At 44.3% G+C, this 11,911-nt stretch overlaps 1 protein-coding gene across 1 annotated transcript; it reads right to left on the bottom strand.

Moving 5' to 3' along the window:
* Positions 1-8,653: 8,653 nt before the first annotated feature.
* On the bottom strand, positions 8,654-11,578 carry zgc:158291 (uncharacterized protein LOC572084 homolog). Its single transcript, XM_017704262.2, has 2 exons — positions 11,273-11,578; positions 8,654-10,891 (listed from the first exon to the last, which is right to left on the bottom strand). Exons 1-2 carry the CDS (start codon positions 11,390-11,392, stop codon positions 9,947-9,949), a joined length of 1,065 nt encoding a protein of 354 aa, XP_017559751.1. The 5' UTR covers positions 11,393-11,578; the 3' UTR covers positions 8,654-9,946.
* Between the last annotated feature and the right edge of the window lie 333 nt (positions 11,579-11,911).

Here is an 11,911-nt window from a genome sequence, read left to right as displayed (position 1 = left end):
GACTGGCTTCTCTCTCTCTCTCTCTCTCTCTCTCTCTCTCTCTCTCCCTCTCTCGCTCTATCTCCCTCTCTCTCTCTCTCTCTCTCTCTCTCTCTCTCTCCCTCTCTCTCGCTCTATCTCCCCCTCTCTCTCTCTCTCTCTCTCTCTCTCTCTCTCTCCCTCTCTCTCTCTCTCCCTCTCTCGCTCTATCTCCCTCTCTCTCTCTCTCTCTCTCTCTCCCTCTCTCTCGCTCTATCTCCCCCCCCCCCCCCCTCTCTCTCTCTCTCTCTCTCTCTCTCTCACTCTCTCTCCCTTTCCCCCGTGTCGTTGACTGTCTTGCTTTTTTCGCGCCTCGATGTCTCGATCCCTGCTTTCCTCCAGCTAACCGCTCCGCAGCGAGTCTCTCCGGTGTGGGGAAACATCCTGCACCCGAGGAGCTTTGAATCCATCGTCATTAAAAAATCATGCTTCTCAGGCCTTAACTCTTCAGCACCTCGCGATGGTGAGGGGGCTGGAGTTTAAGAGCAACCTCCAGAAAAAAGTCTGTATCACGGGTCACTGAGCGTGTGTTAGCTAAAAGAAGGCATTTTGGGCGCGTTGCTGCCTGAATCTTTCATCCGTGTATGGACGGTGATCGGATTTGCCGTCTTTCACTGCCACAGTGTCAGAGACAGCGCGCTGTGCTGGTCACTCACCAAAGCACAGACAGAGTGAATGTACCCTCAGCAGTACAGCCAAGCTTTTAAGGGCCTTAAATAAGCTTTTCTCAGGACAAGTACGTATTTATACACTCTTTAAAGTACTATTCCTTATAAAGAGCATGGCTCTGTTTCCGACTACGAGTTGAAAGAAAGAAATGGTTCTTTGCATGGTGAGATGGTTCTTCTGACTGATAAAGGATGTGATTTTAAAAATGGTATTCTTACAAGCTTGTCATCATAAAAATTGCAGAACCTTTTTGGTGCTATCAAAAAGTTTTCATCAATCTGAAGAACCATTTCATAGAACTGATGGTTCCGAATAGAACCGTTGCTTTTACTGAGAAACCCTTGAAGAACCAGCTTTTTAGAGTGCCTTTCCATAACCCGATGCTTTGAGCGTTAAAGCGTTGTATAAGCTTCAGTGTATGCTTTTTAAAAATGTTTCTAAGTATCACCACAAGGCTCTGCAATTGTTGCTACCTTGACCCTTTTGTGTTGCTATATAGAACCATTTTCAAAAAGGTTCGCCATCAATCGGAAGAACGTTTTCACCGTGCAAGCATGAAATTGTTCTACATACTTCTGAATAGAACCATTGCCTTTACTAAAAAACCCTTGAGGACCCCAGCTTTTTAAGGGCATACCTTTTCATAACGTAGTGTCATATACACACACACATATATATATATATATATATATATATATATATATATATATATATATAATGCTAAGAACCTTTTAAGCATTAAGTCGTTCTATATACCTTCTAAACAGAACCACTCCATTTTCTAAAGATCTCCTGAAGAACCATCTTTCAAGACTGTAGTTTTTCAAAACTTTTTTTTAAGTTTTAAAACAGCGCAGTAAAAGACTCTGGAGGTCAGACAGGCCGTGTGAAGTCAGTACAATTTCAAATATGTAATTGCAATGCATTATGGTCAGTTACGTCCCCTAATTAAAGGTGCTAAACGGAGGGGCGTTTCGGCTCTTTCCAGTTTTGGTTGTGGGCGCTCAGAGTCCAGTTGGGCTTGAAGGAGAGACATCGTTCTGTCCACATTTCATCAGGCTCCACCTGACAAGCCGAGATCCATCAAACATTACCAAGAGGCTCGTTTGTCATTCTTCACCCGACGGAGGACTGCAGTGTCTCCGTTTTATCATCTCTATTTTTTTAATAAATTACGCTCCACTCTTGTGTCAGATCTGCAAAAATGTGTAGTTGTCAGGAAGATGTTACTGAGAGCATGAAATAAACAAGAAAATTAAATACATCAAAGAAGCTGCTGTTTTTTCTCAGAGCAGTGAAGTGACCACCCCAGAGTTCAGACCTCATCATCTGGATTGTGAGAAGCAGAAAACACAACCAGCTTCTGCGACTGAACTCTGGTGATTTGGAAAACCATCCCTGCGGATTTCTCTGAAAAACTGAAAGCAGGTCTGCTGAGAAAAGTGGAGGCTGTAATCAGCGAGACGCTGATAGTATGTGTTAATATAACGTCATATTAGATGTGAATGTATTTTTGTCCTGACATTGAAAATGAATGTTGTGCTGAGTGGCTCTTCTAACCCTAAAAAAAAAAAACACGAAGGGTGGTCTAGGGGGTCCAGGACTGTATAATGAAGAATCTCGTTCTCTCTCGCTCGTTCATTAGTCTTGATGAAGTCTACAATGTTCCTGATTAGCTCGCCTTGTTTTAATTATAGCTGAATATGCATGTCCCCCCCTCTGTCCCCTCGGCGCTCCAGAGACGCAGATTATGCGCATTTGTTTGTTTTATCCGCTCTTGCTTCAAACCAGACGGCAGCAAACGCTGCCGGAGATTTCCCTCGTTCACCTTGTCAGTATCAATTTGACTTCCACTGCCTCTCACCTTCATCGCCGCGGTTTTTAAGCGCGCGTGTCGTTTCTGCGCGCATTTCCATAAACCACGTGGCTCTATTTACAAACCATCTGCAACAGGGGACTCAGACAGGAGAGGAATCCATCCACCCCATCCAGCCTTCTGTGCGCTCCTTTCATTCCAGCTCTCAGACGGCGGTGTGTGTGTTTTATACTAAATGAACTCGCTTAATAAATATTGCATTGTCCGGATTTGAAAACTTCCAATGCCAGGGGTCTGATAGACCCGGGCAGCCACACAGGTAGGTCCAGGCGCGTACATGCACATGCAGAAGCTTTAGACGGGAGCTCCATATAAAACTACATAAAAAACTTGCAGATCCCCCATCTCACCATAACGAGGCCGCCCAGAGAGAGAGAGAGAGAGAGAGAGAGAGATGCTGTGCAGTAATGTAACATAGAGAGAGAAAGAAAGGAGAGGTGAGGGGGAGAGAGAGAGAGATGCTGTGCCGTAATGTAACAGAGAGAGAGAGAGAGATGCGGTGCAGTAATGTAACATAGAGAGAGAAAGAAAGGAGAGGTGAGGGGGAGAGAGAGAGAGATGATGTGCCGTAATGTAACAGAGAGAGAGAGAGATGCGGTGCCGTAATGTAACAGAGAGAGAGAGAGATGCGGTGCAGTAATGTAACAAAGAGAGAGTGAGATGTTGTGCAGTAATGTAACACAGAGAGAGAAAGAAAGGAGAGGTGAGGGGGAGAGAGAGAGATGCTGTGCCCTAATGTAACAGAGAGAGAGAGAGAGATGCGGTGCAGTAATGTAACATAGAGAGAGAAAGAAAGGAGAGGTGAGGGGGAGAGAGAGAGAGAGATGATGTGCCGTAATGTAACAGAGACAGAGAGAGATGCGGTGCAGTAATGTAACAAAGACAGAGCGAGAGAGAGATGTTGTGCAGTAATGTAACAAAGACAGAGAGAGATGCTGTGCAGTAATGTAACAGAAAGAGCGAGAGAGAGATGCTGTGCAGTAATGTAACAGAAAGAGCGAGAGAGAGATGCTGTGCAGTAATGTAACAGAAAGAGCGAGAGAGAGATGCTGTGCAGTAATGTAACAGAAAGAGCGAGAGAGAGATGCTGTGCAGTAATGTAACAGAGAGAGATGCTGTGCAGTTATGTAACAGAGAGAGATGCTGTGCAGTAATGTAACAGAGAGAGATATCTCTATAGAGATAGAGATGCTGTGCAGTACTGTAACAGAGAGGGAGAGAGAGAGAGAGATGCTGTGCAGTAATGTTACACACAAAGAGAGAGAGAAAGAGATGCTGTGCAGTAATGTTACACACACAGAGAGAGAGAAAGAGATGCTGTGCAGTAATGTAACAGAGAGAGAGAGAGAGAGAGAGATGCTGTGCAGTAATGTTACAGAGAGAGAGAGAGAGAGAGAGAGAGAGAGAGAGAGAGAGATGCTGTGCAGTAATGTAACAAAGAAAGAGATGCTGTGCAGTAATGTAACAGAGAGAGAGATGCTATGCAGTAATGTAACAGAGAGAGAGATGCTATGCAGTAATGTAACAGAGAGAGATGCTGCGCAGTAATGTAACAGAGAGAAAGAGAGAGATGCTGTGCAGTAATGTAACAGAGAGAGGTGCTGTGCAGTAATGTAACAGAGAGAGAGATAGAGATGCTGTGCAGTAATGTTACAGAGAGAGAGAGAGATGCTGTGTGGTAATGTAACAGAGAGAGAGATGCTGTGCAGTAATGTTTCAGAGAGAGAGATGCTGTGCAGTAATGTAACAGAGAGAGAGAGATGCTGTGCAGTAATGTAACAGAGAGAGAGATGTTGTGCAGTAATGTAACAGAGACATGCTGTGCAGTAATGTAATGTAACAGAGAGAGAGACAGATGCTGTGCAGTAATGTAACAGAGAGAGAGATGCTGTGCAGTAATGTAACAGAGAGAGAGAGAAAGAGAGAGAGATGCTGTGCAGTAATGTAATAGAGAGAGAGAGAGAGAGAGAGAGAGAGAGAGAGAGAGAGAGAAAGGAGAGTTGACGGGGAGAGATTCTGCGCAGTAATGTAACAGAGAGAAAGAGAGAGAGAGAGAGAGAGAGAGAGAGAGAGAGAGAGAGAGAGATGCTGTGCAGTAATGTAACAGAGACATGCTGTGCAGTAATGTAATGTAACAGAGAGAGAGACAGATGCTGTGCAGTAATGTAACAGAGAGAGATGCTATGCAGTAATGTAACAGAGAGAGAGATGCTGTGCAGTAATGTAATAGAGAGAGAGAGAGAGAGAGAGAGAGAGAGAGAAAGGAGAGTTGACGGGGAGAGATTCTGCGCAGTAATGTAACAGAGAGAAAGAGAGAGAGAGAGAGAGAGAGAGAGAGAGATGCTGTGCAGTAATGTAACAGAGAGAGAGATGCTGTGCGGTAATGTAAGAGAGAGAGAGGCTGTGAAAGAGCTAGTGTGTAGTGTTTGAGAGAGCAAGAAACATAGTAAAAGAGGTAGGTAGTGTGTGTATATGTGTGTGTGTGTGTGTGTGTGTGTGTGTGTGTGAGAGAGAGAGAGAGAGAGAGAGAGACATAGTGAAAGAGAGAGAGGTAGTGTGTGTATATGTGTGTGTGTGTGTGTGTGTGTGTGTGAGAGAGAGAGAGAGAGAGAGAGAGAGAGAGAGACATAGTGAAAGAGAGAGAGGTAGTGTGTGTGTGTGTGTGTGTGTGTGTGAGAGAGAGAGAGAGAGAGAGAGAGATGCTGTGCGGTAATGTAAGAGAGAGAGAGAGACAGTGAAAGAGCTAGTGTGTAGTGTTTGAGAGAGCAAGACATAGTAAAAGAGAGAGGTAGTGTGTGTATATGTGTGTGTGTGTGTGTGTGTGTGAGAGAGAGAGAGAGAGAGAGAGAGAGAGAGAGAGAGAGAGAGAGAGATGCTGTGCGGTAATGTAAGAGAGAGAGAGAGACAGTGAAAGAGCTAGTGTGTAGTGTTTGAGAGAGCAAGACATAGTAAAAGAGAGAGGTAGTGTGTGTATATGTGTGTGTGTGTGTGTGTGTGTGTGAGAGAGAGAGAGAGAGAGAGAGCTGCTGCTCCTCCAAGGCCCTCGAGTCGAGCTGCACTCAAGACTCGCGCTTCATTAAAATTTCATCCGCAGCGCTCGGCCAAGGTCTATTTATGAAAATGCGCTTTCCGCTTCACGGCAAAACACACACAGTCCGTAAGAAGCACGAGGGAAGGAAGAGAGAGCTAAAAGCAAAATTATATATATAATAACACACTCATATGTGTGCGCTCGCGCGTGCAGGCCTTTCTTTTCTCTTTCCTGCTGCGTTCCGCACAATAAAGTCACCAAATACGGTCACCAGCTGAAAATGTAGAGATGTTTCCGTTCACGTCTGAACTCGTTCATCCGCTCCGACAGGCCTGAATTATGTAGATGAGGAGAACGCAGAGTATTCCGCGCCGTATAGACGGTGATACTGCTGTTTAGCTCTCTCTCTCTCTCTCTCTCTCTCTCTCTCTCTTTCTCACACACACACACACTCTCTCTCTCTCTCTCACTCTCTCTCTCTTTCTCTCTCTCTCTCTCTCTCTCTCTCTCTCTCTCTCTCTCTCACACACACACACACACACTCTCTCTCTCTTTCTCTCTCTCTCACACTCTCTCTCTCTCTCTCTCTCTCTCTCTCTCTCTCTCTCTCTCTCTCTCTCTCTCTCTCTCTCTCTCTCTCTCTCTCTCCATCAGCAATCAGGGGTCTATGAGAGCCACTTAATGGATGCTCGGCATATGTCCTCCATTTATGAACTCTGATCCACTTCAGACAAAGCAGAGCCTGTTCTTCTCTGATTTACTGCTCAAACCTCACCTCCTCTACACTGACCTGTGAGGCCTAGACAGCCGTTTTTATTCTGCCGTGGTCATTTATTACTATTATTCTTTTTTTTTTCAACATTATTTTAGTGTTACAAGATTTTACATATATTTTCTATAATGTTATTTTGTATTGTTTTACCCCAAGATTTCACTTTTATTTTATCGTATTTTAGTTTAGTTTAACATTGTGTAGATTTGTATTATATTATTCATTTTATTTGTGTTGAACCCCGGAGAAGCGGAAGATAATGGATGGATGGATGGATGGATGGGATATATATATATATAATGTGTAACATAACGTATTTTTATTTTGTTTTGTTTCTCGTCTCTCTGAGTGCAGATCGAGTGTGATTTGCGTAACAGCTGTCTTGTTTAGAGCCAACAGGAAAACACAAAGGAGGCAGCAGGTCCTCAGTGTGTGAATTATTGAAGTGAAACAATTAAAGCGCGGCTGGGCTGGGACTGTGTGTGTGTGTGTGTGTGTGTGTGTGTGTGTGTGTGTGTGTGTGTGTGTTACACTTTCCTTTTCCAGCTGAACATCAGCGGCTTTTCCATCATCTCTACAGCCTTCATTTGTTTCTCACATCTGATCTGCTGTACGCTCACAAATACGTACACACACACACACACACACACACACACACACACACACACACACACACACACACACACACATATATATATATATATATATATATATATATATATATATATATATATATATACTGAAAAAGCTCCTCCTGGCTTTGCTGTGTTACTGGGGGAATGCGTAGTGTTTATGTTGTGTTGTTTGTGTGGGCATGCAGAGAGCAGAGCACGCGGACCTGCAGCCTTCAGTGTCCACTCTGATAAACACTCAGCTCGCCTCACTGCACTGTTAGCAGGAATGTTAGAGGGTAAGTGAGTTTATATCAAGCGTGGCTCGGCGTCAGATTCATTAGAACAATACTAAAACAATATAATATAAAATAATCCAGTACAATAACAATAAATTTACAAACAGCTGTGAAACAAAACACACAGTGTAGAAATAATAGTGCTGTATGTATAATACTATGGTATGTATATTAGTACTGTGTGTAGTAGTAGTAGTAACAATAATAATAATACTAATAATAACAACAATAATGTCGCAATAATAATAGTATCATTAATGCGTGTAGGCCATGTAATGAAATAATAAAGGAACAGGATGTAAAAAATCTTCGTATTATTATTATTGTTATTATTATTATTATTATTATTATTATTATTATTATTATTATTATGATTATTATTATTGTTGTTGTTGTTATTATTATTATTATCGCTTCTCTGTGGTCATTAGCAGTGTTAACTGAGTGTGTGTAAACAGTTTGTATGTCTGAGGGGAAAAGGGGCTCGAGCTCGTTGTAGAACAAGAAGCGAGCTTTCAGCGCGAGGATCATCTTCTTAACAAACACATACACAAATCAATACTATCATAACAGTCCGTATTTATTATTCATTAATAACTGATTTTTACTGGCTGAAACCACCTGCTGAACCCCAGCGAGAAAGGCCGCGAGCTCAGGACCCTCTGACTGAAACACTCGCAGTGACCCCAACTTCCACTGTCCGTCGGGAGGGTCTCAGTTTATCTCTTCATTAAGTTCTATTTTATTTACGTCTTTATTTTGATTTATTTATTTATATTTATTTATTTGTTTATTTATTTTGGTGTTTTGTTTTATTAAGTTGCATTAGGTTTTGTTCATGTTAGTGTAGTTTATTGTCATTGGATGTGAAAATGCGCAGAATACTGACAATAAACAAATAAACACAACACAGCGCAGCTTAGATAGATAGATAGATAGATAGATAGATAGATAGATAGATAGATAGATAGATAGATAGATGACGCACAAAATTTCATAATAATTTTAAGTGGTTAATTTAAATTCATAATTTCGTAACTAAAAGTATCTTTAGGCGTTTTTTTATTTTGTTTGTTTTTTATTGGAGAAGCTGCTGCTGCTGTTACTATCACTATTTCGAATAATAAGAATGAAAAAAGAATAATAACAGCAATAAATAATAAAACAGGAGTAATAAAACAAATAGAATAGAAACCAAATCTTTAATAAACTCTTTAATAAAAATGTCTTGTAATAAACTATTCCCTCCTTGTAAGCGCGCTGCCTTTATAGAAACAACGCTATTTATTTCCTGTTAAATCAAGACTGTTTCTATATGAATGAGTTGTATATATTATGAACCATATGCAGATGTAAGAGAGAGAAGAGAAGCAGGCGGTGAGGTAAAACGTGCATGGTTTATTTGAATTTCTGTCGCTTACACAGACACATTTAAGCACACTTTCACAAATGAAAAATAGGCGGATTTCCAAATAAATTAATGTCAAATAAATAAGTAAATAAGAAAAAAATCATTAGAAATATAAATAAGTCAAAAATGGTTTCTCAACAGTTATCTACAAAGTGCAATGAACTTCTGAGAATGCGGTGTAAGCTAGTCAATGTTCCCATCCACAGGCCCAGCAATAATAATAATAATAATAATAATAATAATAATAATAAAAAGGACAACAGAGAGCAGTTCTGGGTGAAGACATTGAGGGGCCTTTACATCTTTTTTTCTGACCGTTTGATTGTCAAAGCATCGTTGCAGTGAGATGAGCTGAGACAGGAGCGCAGTGTCTATCTAATTCAACCAGAGCTCGGAGTGAAATTAAACGGCGAAGCGGCTGAACAAACACTAGTCTGGGTTTTAGGTCAAAATGACCATGAGAGGGTGTGTGTGTGTGTGCGCGCATGTATGTGTCAGGACGAGGATCATGAGGTAGACACAGACTGGTAGCCTATTGTGTGAGTGTGTGTGTGAGTGTGTGAGAGTGTGAGAGTGTGTGCTCGTGCCTGTGCGTGTTCTCTCTCTCTCTCTCTCACTCTCTCTCTCTCTTATTGCAATGCATTCAAAACACGTTGGGAGTTTCAGACTAGAAAAGCACACTGATCGCCCCAGTAAACCATGCAATGGATTACAGCAGTTCCCTCCTCTTACTGAGAGACTCTCTTCTTCTTCTTCTTCTTCTGGAACACACTGAATAACATTAAAGTGTTTGATTTTTTTTTTTTACATTTTTTTCTTTGCTCAAAAAAGAAAGACGGAAAATAAAAAGGAGAAAAAAGACGACGCGCTCTTCACAGAGGTGCAATGTATTCACAGGTATGTACACGAATTAATATAAAAGAGTTATTTAAGAGAATAATCGATATTATTCTATTTCCCTTTTGTACAATAATCAATTGCCACTAGTTGATGATTCTCTCTCTCACTCGCTCTCTCTCTGTGTCTCTTTCTCTTTGTCTCCACGTGTGAGAGCCTGGGAGTGTCTTCCTATTATTTTTCTTAGTTTCTCTTCTCTGACTGAAGTTTGTGCTGTTTCCAGTCTCTGGGACGCTCCAGCTCGGGTCCCAACCAGGCGGAGCCCCCCCACCACCAACAGCACCACCACTCCCTCACCCACCCCGAGCAAACAAAATAATAATAATAGTAAAATCAACAGTAATAGGGATTAAAAACGGCCCCTAGTGCGTCGCCGAAAACTTCATCCGTTTCTGCTTTTGCCTCTGATTGCAAAACCACACGCGCACCACGTTCTTTTTCAGGTCCAGCTTTTCGGCGATGGCGGCGATCTTCTCGGACGAAGGTCGCGGCTGCACGGCGAAGTAAGCCTCCAGCGAGCGCTTCTCGGGCGCCGCGATGGACGTGCGCTTCCTCTTCTTGTCGGCGCCGTTGAAGATCTCGGGCTTGGTCATCTTCTCGCGCTGCGCGCGCTCGGCCTCCTCCAGCCAGGCCTCCAGGATGGGCTTGAGCGCCACCATGTTGTTGTGCGAGAGCGTGAGCGACTCGAAGCGGCAGATGGTGCTCTGGCTCAGGCAGCCCACGCCCGGGATCTTCAGGTTAGCCAGCGCTGCGCCCACGTCCGCCTGCGTCACGCCCAGCTTGATCCGCCGCTGCTTGAAGCGCTCGGCGAACGACTCGAGCTCGCGCGGGTCGGGCTCCGAGTCCGGCACGCCTCCGCCTCCTCCGCCGCCACCGCCCGCTCCGCCGCCGAGCGCGTGCGAGCCCAGGCCGTGCGGGTGCATGCTCATGCTCTGCGGGTGGTGCGGTTGCATGTGGTTGATGGCCATGTGCGAGTGGCCGGTGCCTACGTCGGACGCGGGCATGGCGCCCAGGGAGATGGCGGGCGTCAGGTGCTCGAGGAGGTCGCCCTCCAGGCCCTGCGCGGCCTGGTGGTGCGCGTGGTGGTGGTGATGGTGGTGGTGGTGCGAGGTGAGCACGGACGGGTGATGCAGGTGCGCCGACGACGAGGTGGGCGTGCACGTCATGCTGGTCATGGTGGTCATGGTGTGGTAGGTGGCGTCCGGCTTGAACGGGTGGCTCTTCTGAGCCACGATGTCCACCGCGGCCAGAGCCTCGGCCCTCTGGAGCAGCGTCTCGTCGAAGCCGGCGAAGATGTTGCCCTGCAGCTGCAGGCCGGGTGAAGGGGGTGGGATGGAGGGAGAGAGAGAGAGCGCAACAGTACAGAGGTCAGCGCTTCCAGCTTTAAGCTTCTTTTATTATAATGCTCGTACACCACAATGACTTTCTGGAACTTTCTTTATACTTTTGAAAACGAAAACAAACAGAACTAAAATTTGCCACACAGCGCCAGAAAGACTTTACACTTTAATGCTTTTGGTCATTTCATAGCTGTCCGTAGCTTTCAGTGGTCAGTATATAGTGGTCAGTATCAGACTTCGTCGCCTATTTCTGAGTGGCAAATTCAAACAAATCGTGGCGAATGAATTCACCTGTATGCAAATGACCACGAGTCTGCAACGTCAGAAAACACCAAAACTGGCACTCACCGAGGGCGTGGGCAGGCATGCCCGCCGAATAGCCTCCGAGCTGGAATGCAGAGGTGTGTACTTCGGCTCGTGCAGGATGGGATGCATGCTAAAAGGCTGCTTGCTGTTCATGGACATCATGATTGCAGAAGTTAGAGAAGGTCGTTTCTCGTCTTGCTGGCTTAACTCCGTTTTCGCTCCGCTTTATATGTGTTGGAAGAAAAATAGCAAAAGAAAAAAAAGATATAAGTGAGGTGGTCAGAGAGGCAGGCGCGCGTCCCGCCCGGGAGATCTTCCTTCTCCAACAGAGCTGCGCTCTGAAGCGGACCGTTAACAGTCTGATACAGTAGGTATTTGCGCAGGCACCTAAATATAACGCTCTCCTTCTGGCCCCGCCCCCGCAACTTTCCTCGAGCGTCATTGGTGCGAGCGCGTCCGAACACGCCCCCTCCCTGGACCTTCAGTCACGTGCTTCCACTGGTGCTGAAAATTTGACAGATCGCAGGATGGCCTGAAACTGCACTCAGGAAAAGCCTTGTAGCAGGTATGCTCACCTAGCGGCTCAGCTCACTGTCGATAATGAATTCATTACTGAGTCTGATGGAAAAAAAAATTTTAAAATGTTTGGGTGTAAAAGGAAACTTTGAGACTTTTACATAT

The sequence above is a fragment of the Pygocentrus nattereri genome, chromosome 16 (assembly GCF_015220715.1).
Source record: "Pygocentrus nattereri isolate fPygNat1 chromosome 16, fPygNat1.pri, whole genome shotgun sequence".
NCBI classification, from domain to species: Eukaryota; Metazoa; Chordata; class Actinopteri; order Characiformes; family Serrasalmidae; genus Pygocentrus; species Pygocentrus nattereri.
This window is presented reverse-complemented; position numbering and strand designations above follow the sequence as displayed.